This window comes from Nerophis ophidion, linkage group LG22 (genome assembly GCF_033978795.1).
Source record: "Nerophis ophidion isolate RoL-2023_Sa linkage group LG22, RoL_Noph_v1.0, whole genome shotgun sequence".
NCBI lineage: Eukaryota > Metazoa > Chordata > Actinopteri > Syngnathiformes > Syngnathidae > Nerophis > Nerophis ophidion.
The window spans coordinates 34,084,978-34,104,225 of NC_084632.1; the positions used below are offsets into that span (position 1 = coordinate 34,084,978).

General features: G+C 40.6%; 1 protein-coding gene across 1 annotated transcript in view; it reads left to right on the forward strand.

Moving 5' to 3' along the window:
• Window positions 1-19,248, forward strand: part of exoc2 (exocyst complex component 2) — a 108,634-nt gene that overhangs the window by 68,417 nt on the left and 20,969 nt on the right. The window contains exons 12-21 of the mRNA XM_061883751.1: window positions 2,423-2,518; window positions 3,887-4,011; window positions 4,096-4,164; window positions 4,256-4,413; window positions 4,517-4,638; window positions 11,146-11,201; window positions 11,423-11,503; window positions 11,765-11,824; window positions 14,309-14,370; window positions 14,463-14,529. Coding sequence (XP_061739735.1) covers window positions 2,423-2,518; window positions 3,887-4,011; window positions 4,096-4,164; window positions 4,256-4,413; window positions 4,517-4,638; window positions 11,146-11,201; window positions 11,423-11,503; window positions 11,765-11,824; window positions 14,309-14,370; window positions 14,463-14,529 — 896 coding nt within the window. The remainder of the gene's footprint in view (window positions 1-2,422; window positions 2,519-3,886; window positions 4,012-4,095; window positions 4,165-4,255; window positions 4,414-4,516; window positions 4,639-11,145; window positions 11,202-11,422; window positions 11,504-11,764; window positions 11,825-14,308; window positions 14,371-14,462; window positions 14,530-19,248) is intronic.

Here is a 19,248-nt window from a genome sequence, read left to right on the forward strand (position 1 = left end):
AATAACATTGTGGTGGGGAAGAATGGCAAAAAATTATACTGGGTAATAAAGAGGGTAGTGAAGCGCAATATGGAGGTATTTGGGCTTCAAAACTAACGGTAAAGGTGACCCTTCAAACAACAATGCGCTGCGCTTCAAGTGTTGCTTTAAAACACGTCTCACCAAATGTGGCGATTAATATTACCACCTTTTGCGTCAAACTTAGGTAAACATTTAAATAATAATCATTCAACTCTGCACAATGATTTATAAAGACTGACAGGTAATAATGTAGTTGTTTCACCGGTCCTGCTGTTCGCTCCGGTGCAGACCGTAGTAGAAGAGCGCAGGGGAAATGTTCCCTTCAGTTCACATTACCCCACAATGGGTCCGGTAAGATCCGCTTTCCGGCCAGAATTCGAGGTTGCCGATTTGTGACAATCTGGTTGCTTTATTATTAGTTTTGTAGGACACAAACAGACCCATTCATCACTTTACTGCGCAGTGCGCACGCTCCCTCTCTCACTCTTTACTCGCCCACTCCCTCACTGACGTCACTTAGCCAACACATCGACATTCTCCCAAACCACATACTGTACGCTACTCTCATAAGTTAACAGCTACCTGTTGTGCACATGTAGATACATGACATGTAGATACATGACATGTAGATATTTGACATACGTAGACTAGATACATAGACTCGCACTCAGCTGCTAGGCTTAATACCAAATATTAGCGGAGTTAAGACCGCCCATCTAACTTCAACTAGTACAAGTAGAATGACTGAATTTAGTAACAAATTGCTACAATCTGTGTTTTATCATTAACAGATGTGTGTTTTACCTGCTACATATCTTATCTGGGTACATTCATCCATAGTTTTGTTTTTAGTACTTACTAATAATTGTATTTTTCTTAATTAACAGACCAGTATTGGCAACCATAAATCATGAAGCAGTTAATATTATGTAAATAAAGTTTTGTTTATTATATTCTAATCTAATCCTTGAATGTGGCAGACTATATTTAATATGAAAAATTGTAAATTGTTCTTTGAGGGCAACAAGAAAAACACAATGTGTATAATGCCCTTTAATTTATAATATAACTTCTAAAATTGTTATTTGACTGCAGTAGGAAACATATGTTTATTGTATTGTAAGATTTTCTGTTAAAATGTTACACTTTTTTATATTTCCCTTTATGTGGAAAAGTATCAAAGTATCGATATACATTTTGGTACTGGTACCAAATTATTGGTATTGGGAAAACCCTGATTCATTGTATTCTATCATAATTATATCAGTATTATAATTAGGTAAGACTGCTATCTGTGTTGGCCCTGCGATGAGGCGGCGACTTGTCCAGGGTGTACCCCGCCTTCCGCCCGATTGTAGCTGAGATAGGCGCCAGCGCCCCCCGCGACCCCGAAAAGGGAATAAGCGGTAGAAAATGGATGGATGGATGGATGGATGTATTTCCAGCACCCCCCGAGACCCCAAAAGGGACAAGCAGTAGAAAATGGATGGATGGATGCATTATAAGCTACAGTATACACGGTCCGTGGTAATGTTTTAATGTAGCAGATGGTGCTCAGCAATGTCGAATCGGGAATATAAGTTAATTTTTTTTCTCAAAGTATGACAATTTTAAGTTTCGCGTACAATAACTTTTCATTTCCCGTCTAGCAACACTGTGATAAGGTTTCCACAGGTTTAGCAACAGCAGCTCTCCCCTCTATTGAGAGAAATACATTTCAGAAAGCCAAACCATTTCAATCTCAGAGTGAATTTGTTATTTAAAAAAGCTCTGCTTTATACTGTTGTATTATATTTTAAATTCAAGAAGGGAAAACTTGTATTTTGCCCACATCCTTGATATTCCAGTTACCGGCTGGGTCTTGGGGGATTTTTTTTCATATTTCTTGTGTCCTACAGCCAGAAAAGAGACTCACAAGTTAGTAGTTTTAGAAGTGTCGACATTCTCACATGTTTGATTAGGTGCTGTAGTCCTTAAAGTGCTTTTAGAAGTCAATATATTTGCTGAGACACTGATTAAACGGTTTTGTGTAACACATACACATGTTGCCATCTAGTGGTAAGAGTTGCCCTCTGGTAACAGAAATTACATGTAACTGAACCCAGTGATGTTAACCTACATCACCCCAGCTCTGACAAAGTTTACAGATCTGTTTTTGTTACACTGAAAACAACAGAAAAGTATTTAGCAGTAAACAAAGCTACATCTGAAATTGAATAAATGAAGAGAGAATGAGAGGAACGAATGAGGATATCTTAGTTTAAAGCAACCTGCGATTGACAAATGTGCAATGATTAATCATTTTTATTTGAAATGGTTGATATTTGAAGTGTGCGTTTCTTTATCGTACAGAGTTAATTAGTTTTATTCTGCTGCCCGTGTCCTCTGTGTTGTGTGTCAGTCTGTGTCGGAGCTTTGGATTCTTCAGCACTTAGCAGACTCAGCCACACATCATCTTTGAAGAGAGGAGGTAGCCTGCAGATGACAAGACCTAGCAGTGAGTACCACACTCACGTCTCAGTTCACATATACCGGTACATTGTGTGCTTATATTTGTTTGTCTTGTGCATATGGTTTCTATGGTTACTTCAAATTCCTAAAAGATCTTAAATTTTTATATTGTGTTTGAATAGGGATTGAATTTCGAATAAATGCTTAATAGCACCCACAATTAAAGCGTTTGGGAAATGTTCAGAATCAGAATCAGAGTTACTTTATTAATCCCTGAGGGGAAATCAAGATGTTCAGCACAATCCCATTCAAGATCAGACAAACATCACAGGGAGACAGAACAGGATCGCAGACAGGTCTGCCAACTTCCGGCGCCCCTTACAAAAAAACGATGAGAAACAGGTAAATGCTGGGGAGGAGTGTGTAAAAAGAAAATAAATATTCAGCCTGGGCCCAAGGAAGAAGAAAACAACTCATAGCCATAGCGTACACATGTGTGTAAGAGGGAAACATCAAAGAACACAAAGGACATTAAAGACATTAAAAGAGCAGATTAGATGCAACCAGCTACCACTCCAGGAATGCTTCTACATACTGCTACTAAAGTTAATCAACAAAAAAACCCAACAAATAATTAACCAATAATATATATTGCACCATGCATAGACAAGCAATCATACAAAAACATCCATATATACTGTGGTGGCCTCTTCGGTGTTCCACGTCATCGTCTGCTGGGGTCGAGGAGCATGGCCAGAGACAGGAGCAGACCCAACAAAGCAACTAAGAGAGCCGACTCCACCCTCAGCCGCCCACTAACTCCAGGCCAGTGTCTAGTCTGCATGGATGAGCGAACATGCGTCTAAGGAGACCGAGGTGTCCGATACACGCTCATTCAGCCAAGACACTGTGAAGCATGTCCGTCCCGGTGCTCAGCGCTAGCTTCGCAGCAATGTCTCTTCATCCGTATCTCCTCGAGTCTCTCCAAACGGACTCTGGGATGGCAGAGACACTTCAGCTGGTCTCCACGGCCAAAAGGCTCCCGGGAGGCAGACCCAAAAGTTCACAAAAAACTCACGACAGTGCCACTCCTTGTCGCACAGTCCCAAAGGGTCCCGAACCAAAAGGCAAAAAAAAACACATGAAAACCAGAGGGAAACATCAGGAACACAAAAAAATGATACAAGAGCACAGAGCTCCTGTCACTAGCAGCCACTACAGCGGCACCATCTTGGGAAAAATAAAATTTGTATCAAAAATTTTTGTGAATTTAATTTAGAAAATAATTTGGGTTTCGGGGCCTCTCATATAGTCTGCCAAAGTGGAATGTGATATTAAGGTGCCTTAATGTTTGTAATAAGAGACATCATGTATAATTGTAGTGGAATACAGTATGTATGTTTGTCCATTTTAGACCGCCACTTTGAAACCCCTCAGCAAGTGCAGTTTGTAGAAAACCTGTCGGATCTGGTAATTGGTCAACTCCCTAATTTCTGGAAGCTTTGGATCTCTTATGTCAATGGAAGTCTTTTTAGTGAGGTAAGTACATGCAAAATAATTACAGTGTGAAATATAATTTAACATTTAGATGTCAGATAACAGTGTTATGTTTGTCTCCTGCAGACTGGAGAGAAATCTGGGCAGGTGGAAAAATCAAAGAAGAATGCAAGACAAAGGCAAAATGACTTCAAAGTATGCAGCTGTGACGCCTCACAGTAAAATCCTACCAACTTTGGAGTTTGAAATATAGGCTTTCCTAACCGTGTGTGTATTACCTGTGTAGAAAATGATTGAGGAAATTATCAATCGACTGGTCAAGCTGGTGCGGGGGGCCCTTCTTCCTACGACACTGCCACGAGGGGAGCAAAGTCTTTATGGAGGCTGGGAGAACAAAACAGAACTTTCTGGGGCCTGGTTCACTGAAATCATCCACACTGTCAGGTCATTTTCATATAATTTATAATTTTGTGCTGCTCCAATGTTTTTAGCAGTCTTTAGTGGTGTGTTTGCTTTACTCATTAATACCCTAATCTATCTTATCCAGAGGTTGTCATGAGGCTTTGTCTGCCTTGGAGATCCCAAATGATCTGTTGCAAGTGATCCAAGAGTTGCTGCTGGAACTAAGGGTTCACTGCCTCATGGTGACACTACTGCACACCACAGACGGTAAATGCAGATTTATTACAGGAACTAGAAGCTCACTAGTGTGTGTTCAGTTCTTCAGTCTCGTCGGGTATCTTTAACATATTATGTGATACCTACGGAAGTATTATTGTAGCAAAAATATTTGCAAATTCTTATCTCAATTTGTGTGCCTGTACTTCAATTCACATGTATTTTAACTAGGGATGTACGGTATACCGGCATTATTATAGTACCGCGATACTAATGTATCCTATTCGGTACTATACCGCCTCTAAAAAGTGCCAGTCCCGTACCCCCTGCACCCCTGTCGTCATCACATTGTGTCATTGTTGGTTTTACGAGCAGAAGAGCATGTTCGGCAGCGCACAATCACTTAGTACTTACAAGAAGAGACAGTGTGTAAACAGAAAGGGGAGAAAGGACAAATTTTGGCTTAAAAACTAACGATAAAGGTGAAGTTATAACACTGAAACACCCTTAGGAAGAGGTTCTTTAAGACATGGTTAGCAAACTAGCAGCTAAAGTCCAGCCGCAGTCGGCAGTGTTTTAGCTACTTCTAAATCACTAATCCTTGTCTCCATGGCGACAAATAAAGTATGTTTCTTACCAGTATCATCCCTGCAGGACGAGGAATAGCAAAACATGCTTCACTACACCCATGTAAACAAACGCCATGGGTGGATCTACACATCTAGTCAATACTATCATGATTATATAGTAATCAACGGACGTTTTTCCTGAGTTTATAAACATTTTTTTTTAAACTAAAAAAGATTTTGTGATGATAGAAAATATTAATGTGATCATAGTAGTATCGACTAGATACGCTACTCTACTCCTTTCCTGTCTACACACTGTCTGCTTGTAAGTGGTCCGTGACTGTGCATTGGCGAACATGCTCGTCTGCATGACACGATGTGACGACTTGGGGGACCGGTACTTTTTTTTAGGCGGTATAGTACCAAATATGATTCATTAGTATCTCGGTATTATATTAATACCGGTATACCGTACAACCCTAACATACACACGCACATACACATGCATGTGTATGTCAAAAAGTCACGTGTAAACGTATAAACAGATTATTTTTTTTAACCATAGACAAATCAAATTACGAACAGACAAAACACACACACACATTAGTTCACCTACAGGTGGATTGAATTACAGACACAAAGATTGAGACATGCATTTGCAAATAATTTTTCTTCAATAATACTTTCATAGATTAAGGTGCAACATCGATACTTTTTAAATGGTGCCAGTGCTAAAACGGTACTTATAAAAAGAACATGTTTTGTCTAAATTAAGTAACATACAATTTAAACACGTTTCAATCACAGAAATAAAAAGGTAAGTAATAAATTCATGACTATGAAATTAAAATTCACAACTACAAAAGCTCCGGTTTGGTAGCCGCGGGATTTGGTCTCTTTTTTTTGCAGACGATGTGGTCCTGTTGGCTTCATCTGGCCGGGATCTTCAGCTCTCACTGGATCGGTTCGCAGCCGAGTGTGAAGCGGCCGGAATGAGAATCAGCACCTCCAAATCCGAGTCCATGGTTCTCTCCCGGAAAAGGGTGGAGTGCCACCTCCGGGTTGGGGAGGAGACCCTGCCCCAAGTGGAGGAGTTCAAGTACCTAGGAGTCTTGTTCACGAGTGAGGGAAGAGTGGATCGTGAGATCGACAGGCGGATCGGTGCGGCGTCTTCAGTAATGCGGACGTTGTACCGATCCGTTGTGGTGAAGAAGGAGCTGAGCCGGAAGGCAAAGCTCTCAATTTACCAGTCGATCTACGTTCCCATCCTCACCTATGGTCATGAGCTTTGGGTCATGACCGAAAGGATAAGATCACGGGTACAAGCGGCCCAAATGAGTTTCCTCCGCCGTGTGGCGGGGCTCTCCCTTAGAGATAGGGTGAGAAGCTCTGCCATCCGGGAGGAACTCAAAGTAAAGCCGCTGCTCCTCCACATCGAGAGGAGCCAGATGAGGTGGTTCGGGCATCTGGTCAGGATGCCACCCGAACGCCTCCCGAGGGAGGTGTTTAGGGCACGTCCAACCGGTAGGAGGCCTTGGGGAAGACCCAGGACACGTTGGGAAGACTATGTCTCCCGGCTGGCCTGGGAACGCCTCGGGATCCCCCGGGAAGAGCCAGACGAAGTGGCTGGGGAGAGGGAAGTCTGGGTTTCCTTGCTTAGGCTGCTGCCCCCGCGACCCGACCTCGGATAAGCGGAAGAATATGGATGGATGGATGGAACTACAAAAGCACCCCCAAAGCACAGAATTCCACTAGGCTTTATCTCCCAATAGTAAAGAATCCTTTTGAAAAATCCTGAATCCAGACAGTGATCTGTATCAACCCCAAAATCTAATCAGCATAGGCTGAGAGAACAAACAGCAATCTCCCAGACCAGCATTGTAGAGAAAACTATTCCATAAGGCTACAACTGAGGTTATTTTCAAGGTTGGGATGGAGACTTTAACAACCCCCTGCTTGCCCGTGCATCAGCAAGCTCCCCTTAAGGGTAGACGTGGAAATGACAGCAACGGCACTGCTAGCGGAGCTGGTTACCATCTTTCGGGCAAGATGGACGGAGGTCGTGAAGTTGATAGACTTCACCTATTTCAGCCGTAATGCATGGCAGACCATCTACGTACTCAACATCTCCTAAGTGCTCGGTGACAACAAATGCCATTCATCCTAGCCCCGAAGTAATGGTTATGTTCTCAGGTGTATTTAAGGACTCCGCCTAATAGCTCAGGAGGTTTTCTGCATTCTTTAGCGTGTCCAGTGTTGATGAGAACTTATCAAGAGATTTCTTAATAGCCATTTCCAGACTTAAACAAACCTGCTGAAAAACAGGATCGCTCAGTTGTCTGTCCTGTCAGATGCTGTTCAATGTGTATGTCCATGACTTTCCAGAGACAACCTCTAGGACAGGGGTGCCCATTACGTCGATCGCGATTGACTGGTCGATCTCGGAGGGTGTGTCAGTCGATCTCAAGCCAGGCATTAAAAAATAGACATAAAAATGAGCAATCATCAATCATACCAAGACTTCACTTTCGTCAGTTGTTTGACATTCTCGGCACCCGAGGATCTTGTGAGATGACGCTGGCTGCTGCGAGCTCATATTTAAGAAAAAAATCACTAACAGGGCGGACGCAGAGAAACACATTTTATTTCTAGAGACTCCGTACCTACTGTCAAAACTCTAAAGACCGACTGCACAGTTCCTGTCTTCACCATAAAAGACCTGTTTCATCCTGCCTGTGCTAACAAAATAAGAGTCTCAGAAAGCTAGCGTGCACAAGCTAGCAAGCTACGGAGTTTGATGCCAATGTATTTCTCCCCCGCCCTCAGCGACCGCTTTCTCACTTGCTTGCCCACCCGCACAGTCACTGACGTCACTCACCTGCTGCCAGACATTAAAGGGCCACACACATATGCTACTCTCATAACAAAGTGTTTAAAAACGAGTATGCAAGTTGGACAAATGAGATGCCAAATCCAACCACTTTCATGTGGTATTGGACAGAAAGGAGGACTTTTTTTTCCCCTCCATTTGAAAATACGGACGTTATCAGCACCACTGTCTAATTCCAATCAATCCAAGTCATCAGAATCAAATACACCAACTTATATTCTTGTCTTCATGGAAGAAAGGAATCTATGTGTGTTAAACATGCTTGTATTATCATTAAACACCATTAACTTGTTAACAAAAATGTCTCTTTCATAAATAAATAAATATAAATTATAAATAGGAATGAGGTAGATCTCCTCGACTTGGTCAATTGAAAAGTAGCTCGCCTGCAGAAAAAGTGTGAGCGCCCCTGCTCTAGTAGGTGTGGGTATGCGGATGACCTTGCCATTACCATGCAGCAGCTAAAGTGGGAGCCAATGGAAGCGTACCTGTGTCGGAGATATATGTGGGAAAGAAACCGCTTAGAATTGCAGCAGGCCCCCCAAATACCACAGCCTATGGCTGAACAAAACACTGTCCTACAAACAACAAATAGAAGATCTGAGAGCCAAAGCCACTGAAAGGGCCTCGCTGGTACAACCTGGGTATTCCAGTATTCATGAATACACCTCACCGTAAGTGTGATTGCTGGCTGATGAAGAAAATGGCGTAACACCTTTTGAACTGTTGACTCTGGAATCGTGCTCCTCCTTTTTGCCTCATTTCGTTGCCACTGACTGTTTACTTACCGCTGAAATTAGGCCCTAAATACAGTTTGCTACTTTTTTTTTATCAGAAATTGCAACAGCGCCGTATTTTAGCATGCATTTGCATCTATGAGCCTGTCTGCCCCACAACAATAGGATAGAAAAGGAACTTACTGACAACAACTTTGGACTACAACAGAGTAAAAATGTCAGACTCGTACAAAGCACTTTGGGTTAACCTCTAACATATATGGTGATCTCTGCTGACGGAACTAAGACAAAATACGTCACTTAAGTCTCAAATTCCAACAGGCTCGTTTGGAGCAAGTTTGGAAGAAGGCAATATTGTTTGATAAATCTCTCTGCGAAACCTCCATGGTTTGAGTACACATTTATGAACTCGTATTATTTAATAACTTCAGGATTCCTACTGTACACAGAGACAACGTTGCCACACAATTCGTGCCAAATGTGGTCAACACTTGTACATTATGCCCTTAGGGGTCAGCACCTGTTGGCCTCTGGTTTATATACAGTCGTGGTCAAAAGTTTACATACACTTGTAAAGAACATAATGTCATTGCTGTCTCGAGTTTCCAATAATTTTTACAACTCTTATTTTTTGTGATGGGGTGATTGGAGCATATACTTGTCGGTCACAAAAAAAAAAACATTCATGAAGTTTGGTTCTTTTATGAATTTATTATGGGTCTACTGAAAATGTGACTGAATCTCCTGGATCAAAAGTATACATACAGCAATGTTAATTTTTGGTTACATATCCATTGGCAAGGTTCACTGCAATAAGGGACCTTCCACAGAACTTTCCTCCAGAAGGCCTTACCATTGTCCATGTGATGTCAGATGAAACTAAAATATAGCCGTTTGGCCACAATACCCAGCAATATGTTTGGAGGAGAAAAGGTGAGGCCTTCAATCCCAGGAACACAACCTACTGTCAAGCATGGTGGTGGTAGTTTTATGCTCTGTTTAGCTGCCAATGGAACTGTTGGTTTACAGAGAGTGAATGGAACAATGAAAAAGGAAGATTACTTCCAAACTCTTCAGGACAACCTAAAATCATCAGCCCCATAAGACAATGACCCCAAACACACATCAAAAGTGGTAAAATAGTTGCTAAATCAGGCTAGAATTAAGGTTTTAGAATGGCCTTCCCAAAGTCCTGACTTAAATGTGTAAATAATGCTGAAGAAACAAGTCAACTTCAGAAAACCAACGAATGTAGTTGAACTGCACCATTTTTTTTTAAGAGAAATGGTCAAAAATTCAACCAGAAGCTTGCCAGGAGCTTGTGGATGGCTGACAAAACCGTCTTATTGCAGTGAAACTTTCCAAGGGGACATGTAACAAAATATTAACATTGCTCTATGTATACTTTGACCCAGCAGATTTGGTCACATTTTCATCCATCCATTTTCTACCGCTTGTCCCTTTTGGGCCCACGGGGGGTGCTGGAGCCTTTCTCAGCTGCATGCGGGCGGAAGACCCATAATAAATTAATAAAAGAACCAAACTTCATAAATCTTTTTTTGTGACCAACCAGTGTGTGCTAATCACTCCATCACAAAAAAATAAGAGTTGTAGAAATGATTGGAAACGCAAAACAGCCATGATATTATGTTCTTTACAAGTGTATATAAACGTTTTGACCACGACTGTACATGAGCTTATGGTGCACTTTAATTTACAAACAGGATATAAACACATGTGTGGCTCTTATAAGAAAACCTTATAGTGCTTACTTTCACTTGTGGTTATTTTGAGTAGAGTGCCTGACTTTCTCTTAACTTGCACATATTTGTATTTAGTGATCTTTGTTGTGAGATGTTTTGTACCACATTGTGGTTTTCTTTATGCAATTCTAATTGTGATTACAGTATTCGCATTGGGTAGTTGTTACATAAACAATGGTATTTATGGAAATATAATTATGGTATTTATGGAAATATAATTATATAAATGCATGAAATTGGCCCTAGTGTGTGAATGTGAGTGTGAATGTTGTCTGTCTATCTGTGTTGGCCCTGCGATGAGGTGGCGACTTGTCCAGGGTGTACCCCGCCTTCCGCCCGATTGTAGCTGAGATAGGCGCCAGCGCCCCCCGCGACCCCGAAAGGGAATACGCGGTAGAAAATGGATGGATGGATGGATATTCAACAATTAATCCGAAGATCCTGTGCTAATATACAAATGCAGCTGGCTTTCAAACATGGTTCTGCTGTTCTTTGACAATGAGGAAATTTGTCTACAGCACGTCTCAACATGTGTGTTTTTTTTCTAATAAAACACTACAAAAGTGTTAAAGGTTGATGCCAATTTGTGTGTTTTTTAGATGTCAGGAGACTTGCTGAGAAGGAGGACTGGATTGTAGAGGGATTTACCAGGCTGGTAAGGAAGTAGCATCATGTATGTCATTGTTAAAGTTTTCACTTACATGATCAAGTTTGTATCGCTTAAAAATAGCAAGAGCTGTGTATGCCTATTTGTATTTTGTCAAATAACTCCTTTACAGATTTGCATTATAGAGTAATTTTGGTTTTGTGTCAATCTAATTTCTGAAGGATATTTTTTGTCATATTTTCTGGTATTCTATTGCTGTTTTTCTTTAGCCATCCCAGTTTGAACAGTGTATGGCCCAAATGCTGCAATCACTGAAAGAGCCTCTGGACATCAAACCAGGAGAGATCAACGTAAGATAGTAATCATAACCACCAAAATATATATTTGTAAAAGTCATAAATAAAGGTACATCATACAATTTTGACTAAAACTATTGTATACCACTATTAAAGCAATGTATTAAGCTGTCTTAAGAAATACAGTCATAATTCAAAATCACAATTACAAACTTATTTTTTATTGTTCCACTAATTACTACTTATTCTTGTACAAGGAGTGTTCCATAAATAGAGCAGGTCATATTTTACTCATGAATTGTTTTGTTTCTTCAGATATTGCAGCTGGACCAAGTTCAGGATCAAGCCACAGAACTCTGTGTAAACATCATGAAAGCAAGTATATTTTGTAATTTTTCTAGCAAAAAATCATTGATCTATTATTTTTGGATCCATGTGACGACTAACACACCTACCATTTATCAACCAATCAATCAAGGTGTACTTATATAGCCCTAAATCACGAGTGTCTAAAAGGGCTGCACAAGCCACAATGACATCCTCGGCTCCGATCCCACATCAGGGCAAGAAAAAAACTCAACCCAATGGGATGACAATGAGAAACCTTGGAGGGGACTGCAGATGTGGGGGGACCCCTGGTGCAATGGACGTCGAATGGATCTAGCATAATATTGTGAGAGTCCAGTCCAAAGTGGATCTAACTTAATAGTGTGAGACTCCAGTCCGTAGTGGGGCCAGCAGGAGATCATCTTCAGTGGAGACAGGTCAGCAGCACAGAGACGTCCCCAACTGATGCACGGATGAATGGTCCACCCTGGGTCCTGACTTTGGACAGCTAGCGCTTTATTTGTGGTCACCAAATCTGTGCCCCCCTCTCTTGATGAAGGAGAGGGGGGCAGAGCAGAAAACAAACGGCAGATCAACAGGTCTAAAAGGGGAGTCTATATAAAGGCTAGAGTTTTAAGATGGGATTAAAATGCTTTTACTGAGCTAGCATTTCTAACTGTTACGGGGAGGGAATTCCAGAGTACTGGAGTCTGAAAAGAAAACGCTCTATAGCCTGCAGACTTTTTTTGGACTCTGAAAATCACTAATAAGCCGGAGTTCTTTGAGCACAGATTTCTTGCCGGGACATATGGTACAATACAGTCAGCAAAATAGGATGGAGCTATACCGTGTAGTGTTTTATACATAAGTAGTAAAACCTTAAAATCCCGTCTTAAATGCACAGGAAGCTAGTGCAGGTGAGCCAATATAGGCGCAATATGATCAAACTTTCTTGTTCTTGTCAAGTCTAACAGCCGCATTTAGTACCAACTGTAATCTTTTAATGCTAGACATACGCAGACCCCAAAAAAATATGTTACAGTAATAGAGACGAGACGTAACAAACGCATGAATAATGATCTTAGCATCGCTAGTGGACAAAATGGAAAAAATTTTAGCGATATTACGGAGATGAACGAAGGCCGTTTTAGTAACACTCTTAATGTGTGACTCAAACGATCATCCATGTGCACTGCATTCCATCTGAGTGTCAAGAAAAAAACACTCAGTGTTTAGTGTCGTAAAAATAGATCATGCATAATTATTAATATACTCTACTGTTATTGACTTGTGACCATTTGAAGGTGAATCCTCCTTATCTAAAGGCAGAAGAGAGAGGCTACAGCTCATTCCATAACCCTAATGAGAACGAGTGTGAATGAGTGAAAGATGTAATTGTATATTTATGTACATACAGTATATATACATAGTATATATGTGTATGTATATATTAAAAAACCAAATATATATATATATATATATATATATATATATATACATATATATTTATGTATATATATATATATATATATATATATATATATATATACACACACATACATATAGATATCTATATATTTATACATATACTGTATATTCATAACAAATGGTACCTGGATGGGCTTCACGGTGGGAGAGGGGTTAGTGCGTCTGCCTCACAATACGAAGTTCCTGCAGTCCTGGGTTCAAATCCAGGCTCGGGATCTTTCTGTGTGGAGTTTGCATGTTCTCCCCGTGAATGCGTGGGTTCCCTCCGGGTACTCCGGCTTCCTCCCACTTCCAAAGACATCAACCTGGGGATAGGTTGATTGGCAACACTAAATTGGCCCTAGTGTGTGAATGTGAGTGTGAATGTTGTCTGTTGTCTGTCTATCTGTGTTGGCCCTGCGATGAGGTGGCGACTTGTCCAGGGTGTACCCTGCCTTCCGCCCGATTGTAGCTGAGATAGGCGCCAGCGCCCCCCGCCACCCCGAAAGGGAATAAGCGGTAGAAAATGGATGGATGGATGGATGGTACCTGGATACTGCACATCAGTTGCAGCATTTTTCTTCATTAGCTACCAGTTTTCCAGAATTTTATAACCCATTATACATTTCCTAGAGACGTGTTTGTAATGACATGATATCATATCTAACCCCAGCCAAAATTGTTGACTGAAATAAAATAAAATAAATCACCCCCCTTAAAGGACAAGTGGTACGAAATCTCTGCCCTTTTGTTTATTATGCTGATCACTATACTTCCTGTAGATGCACACATATTCCTACATTAACCATAATATAGTGAAGATTCTGAAAACGCACAAATGATGGGTTTGATCAATAAAGTGTAGCTTATAGGAAAGCATTTTGTCTTTGGGTCCAGCCTTTTTGCATATAAAACAGTATGTTTGTTTTATTTTGACTGGCTTTGTCAGAGTGTTATTACCAACAATATTTGGAATGTGTTGATTAACATGTAAACATGTTTGAAATAAACTGAAATTGAACTGAGCTGAACATCATGAGTACCATATCCATGTGTTCAATTCAGGTTTTCATTAACTGCTTGGGGCAGCAGAGCACAAAAAGAGATGGCGACATGACTCCATCCCAGTAAGTATTGTAGTATTGTGCTCAAACAATGTATGTACTATTGTAGTAGACCTTTGTCATTATGTTTTTAATATGTTTTGTGTTTGCTGTAGCTTATCTGTGGAGCTTTCCTCTGCGGATCCGTTCACCAACATGAGAGAGCACTTCAGTCCAACTTCTGTAAGATCAGTGTTTGTTTTTGATTCTTTGAGAACCTGCATGTCAACACATTGTGGTTTCTTGGTTAATGATGCCAGCAATTCTCTGGTAACCAAACTATCGTAAAAAAAATTTAACAACAAAATGTTATCAGGCTATTTTCTGGTTATAAACACAAAGCAAATACATCCTCCTTTCCTGTAAGTTTGTTACAAGTGTGCGCACTGACGAGGAGGGAGGTAAGAGGACAGTGTGTAGTGTGCTTCTGGTAAAGGGAAATAGGACGAATGCAAAGGGGTTTCCCCATTCTAAATCGTCTTGGTTAGCAGGGGTAAATCAGCCAGTCCCCTTGAGAAGCGTGTACTTAAGTTGTGAGTGTGTTGGTGGGGGTGAACATTACCCAAAGAGAAAATATTTTGGCTGTTTAGAAAATTGGAAATACAAAATATTGAAAGCTGACCTAGGATAATTTTTATCTACATTTAAAACTATTATTTGTGGTCTAGACACTGTATGTATTGGGTATGCTTTGGTGTAGATTTTACGTACATTTTGCTCCACATTCTGTTTTATAACACACTTTATGCAGATTTGCAAGATGTTGGTTTGTGGTGGCGTTCCATGATTGCAAAAAAAAACACTCCCCAGCCTCTCCAAATATAAATGTACACTGTTTGAAGTCACCGCTATTGTTTTTATTAATGTCACACATATAGTGCACATACCAAGAGTAGATGAACATAATATTTAATCGTACAATGTGCCAACTTCACTGGTTTCAAGTTTAAAGGGAAGGTGAGACACCGGTCGGTAGTTTACCATGAGGTCAGGATCGAGGTTAGGTCTTTTAAGGAGAGAATGAATAACTGCTTTTTTGAATGCTAGGGGAACAGTGCCAGAGAAAAGTGATACGTTTATAATATTTAGCACTGATGGACCTAATAATATAAAGAGCTCCTTGATAAGTTTCCCAGGAAGTGTGTCAAGTAAACATGTTGTTTGTTTTATTCCATTTACACGTTGTAACAATTCTTCTAATGTCATTTCATCAAAAAGAGAGAAACTATTTTGGAGGGCAGTATCCGCCGAATATACAGTCGTATCTGTGTTAATAGAACCCAGTTGTAGCTGGGAGGCATTGTCTTTACTCTCCTTTCTAATGAGTTAAATTTTCTTATTAAAGAAATTCATGAAGTCATCTGCCGAGTGGGTGGAGCTACTGGAAGAAGTTCCTTGTTGGGTTAGCGATGCTACTGTACTAAACAAAAATTTAGGATCTTTTTTATTGTGGCTGAGATTTGAGTAATATTTAGCTTTATATTTATATTTAGCTAAGGTAAGCATGCGTTTATAAGTTATTAAACTATCACTCGATGCTTGATAGAAAACCTCAAGTTAACGCCATTTGCGTTCCAGCTTTCTACATGATAATTTAAGAGCTGTAGTTTCTTCAGTAAACCATGGGGTACGCCTTTTTGTGGCCTTTTTTAACTTCAGCGGTGCTATACTATCAATTGTTTCGCGCAGGGCGTTGTTAAAGTTGTTATTGAGATTATCAATAGAGCCCACATACTTTGGGAATGGTGCCATTTCCGAGGGCAGTAGGCCAGCAAGAGTTTTCGTTGTGGTAGCATTAATGTTGCGGCTGCGATACCAGTTATTATTATTATTAGTTTGCCGAACATGAGTCTGAACTTTGAATTTTATAAGGTAATGAAAGGACATTACTTTAGTATATGGGAGTATCATAACTTTGGAAACGGTGATACCTCTGCCAAGCACTAGGTCTATCGTATTACCGTTGCGATGCGTGGGTTCATTTATTATTTGTGTAAGACCACAGCTATCAATTATAGTCTGTAGCGCCAAGCACGATGGGTATGATGGGGTATTCATATGGGTATTAAAGTCCGTCATTATAATTATATTATCGGCGTGCTTCACTAGATCAGCAACACACTCTGAGAATTCACTTATAAAGTTCGAATAGGGCCCTGGGGAGCGGTAGATAACAGCCAGGTATAGAGGCAGCGGTGTGACAGACCTCATAGTAAGCACCTCAAACGATTTATATTTATTATTCAGGTTAGTACTAAGGTTAAAGTTTTTGTTGTATATTAGTGCTACCCCCCTAACCCCTTTTACGGGGACAGGCAATATGCGCATTCGTATAGTTAGGAGGAGATGCCTCATTTAGCGCAAAAAAGTCATCCGGTTTAAGCCAGGTATTGCTGAGACCGATGACGTTAAGATTGTTGTCTCTAATGACCTCATTAACTCATAACGCTTTGGGAGACACTGATCTTATGTTTAAAAGCCCATATTATAGGTAGTGGGCTGTTTTAAGGAGTTTTTGATCAAATTATCCGTAGTAGCAATATTAATAATGTTGCGTTTATTATGCGTAGTGCACCTAAAATAATTACGACCATATCTAGGAATTAATATGACAGGAATTTTCAGATTGTTTGCTTGGTGTTGCGATAAACTGAAAGCATTATAATTTGCCACCTCAGTAGAACGCATGTCCAACTCTGATACAGCCATAGCAGAAAAAACATTATGTGAGTTGTGTATTATTCTAAGAAAATGGCTATGTGTGCAGGGATTATCCAGCCTGGCGCTGGCTAGTTCTAACTTAACTGACTCCTCACCCAGATATATGTGGGGATTAGCCTTTAACTTTGTTGTTAGCCCCGCTCGGCATCGATCACACCGCTTACGTGTCTTTCGTTGACAGTCCCTGCTGGTACTATACTCCGCTGCGTCAAAGGCCTCTGGATGTAACTGGCGAAGTATTCCCATGCTAGCGAGGTGGTCCAACGTACACGCATCTTTTAGTCCAAAACGGCCTGATCTATCCACATCCAGAGTTGTCTGGCGGTCGTGTGTGACCACGGAGTGTCCATGCTGTAAGCCAGCCATGAAGTTTGCAGAATTGTCCGGTATTTTTGCCAAATGTTCTATATATACCATGAGCGTCTTCAAGCCGCAGCCGTCAGGGCGCTACCATCTTGGACACACAGTTGTGTCTTTGTAGCATATTCAACTGAATATGGGTTGAAAATGATTTACAAATCATTGTATTCCGTTTATATTTACATCTAACACAATTTCCCAACTCATATGGAAACGGGGTTTTATATATATATATTTATATATATATATATATAAAAATACAGTGGGTCAAAAAAGTATTTAGTCAGCCACCGATAGTGCAAGTTCTCCCACTTAAAATGATTAGGAGGTCTGTAATTTTCATCATAGGTACACTTCAACTGTGAGAGACAGAAAGTAAAAAAAAAATCCAGGAATTCACATTGTTGGAATTTTAAAGAATTTATTTGTAAACTATGGTGGAAAATAAGTATTTGGTCCACCATTCAAAGCTCTCACTGATGGAAGGAGGTTTTGGCTCAAAATCTCACGATACTTGGCCCCATTCATTCTTTCCTTAACACGGATCAATCGTCCTGTACCCTTCGCAGAAAAACTGCCCCAAAGCATGATGTTTCCACCCCCATGCCTCACAGTAGGTTGGGTGTTCTTGGGATGCAACTCAGTATTCTTCTTCCCCTAAACATGACGAGTTGAGTTTATACCAAAATGGATACATGGATGATACAGCAGAGGATTGGGAGAATGTCATGTGGTCAGATGAAACCACAATAGAACGTTTTGGTATAAACTCAACTCGTCGTGTTTGGAGGAGGAAGAATACTGAGTTGCATCCCAAGAACACCCAACCTGAATCTGGAGAAATCACTGAACGTAAGCGATGATATTATGGACCTTTGATCCCTCAGGTGGTACTGCATCAAAAACCGCCGTCAGTGTGTAAAGGATATCACCACATGGGCTCAGGAACACTTCATAAGACCACTGCCAGTAACTACAGTTGGTTGCTCCATCTGTAAGTGCAAGTTAAAACTCTGTTATGCGAAGCAATACCCATTTATCAACAACACCAAGGAAGGCTGCTGGCTTCGCTGGGCCCAAGCTCATTTAAGATGGACTGATGCAAAGTGGAAAAGTGTTCTGTGGTCTGACGAGTTCACATTTCAAATTATATTTGAAAACTGTGGATGTGGTGTCCTCCGGAACAAAAAGGAAAACAACCATCCGGATTGTTATAGGCGCAAAGTTCAAAAGCCAGCATCTGTGATGGTATGGGGATGTATTAGTGCCCAAGGCATGGGTAACTTACACATCTGTGAAGGCACCATTAATGCTGAATGGTCCATACAGGTTTTGGAGATACATATTTTGTCATCCAAGCAACGTTATCATGGACGCCCCTGCTTATTTCAGCAAGACAATGCCAAGCCACGAGTTACAACAGCGTGGTTTCCTGGCCCGCCTGCAGTCCAGACCTGTCTCCCATCGAAAATGTGTGGCGCATTATGAAGCTTAAAAAACGACAGCAAAGAGGATTGGGTGACTGAAGCTCTACATAAAAGAAGAATGGGAAAGAATTCCACTTTCAAAGCTTCAACAATTAGTTTCCTCAGTTCCCAAACGTTTATTGAGTGTTGTTAAAAGAAAAGGTGATGTAACACAGTGGTGAACATGCCCTTTCCCAACTACTTTGGCACATGTTGCAGCCATGAAATTAATTAATTATTTGTTAATTTTTTTTGCAAAAAAAAAAGTTTATGAGTTTACACCTCAAATATCTTGTCTTTGTAGTGCATTCAACTGAATATGGGCTGAAAATTATTTGCAAATCATTGTATTCCG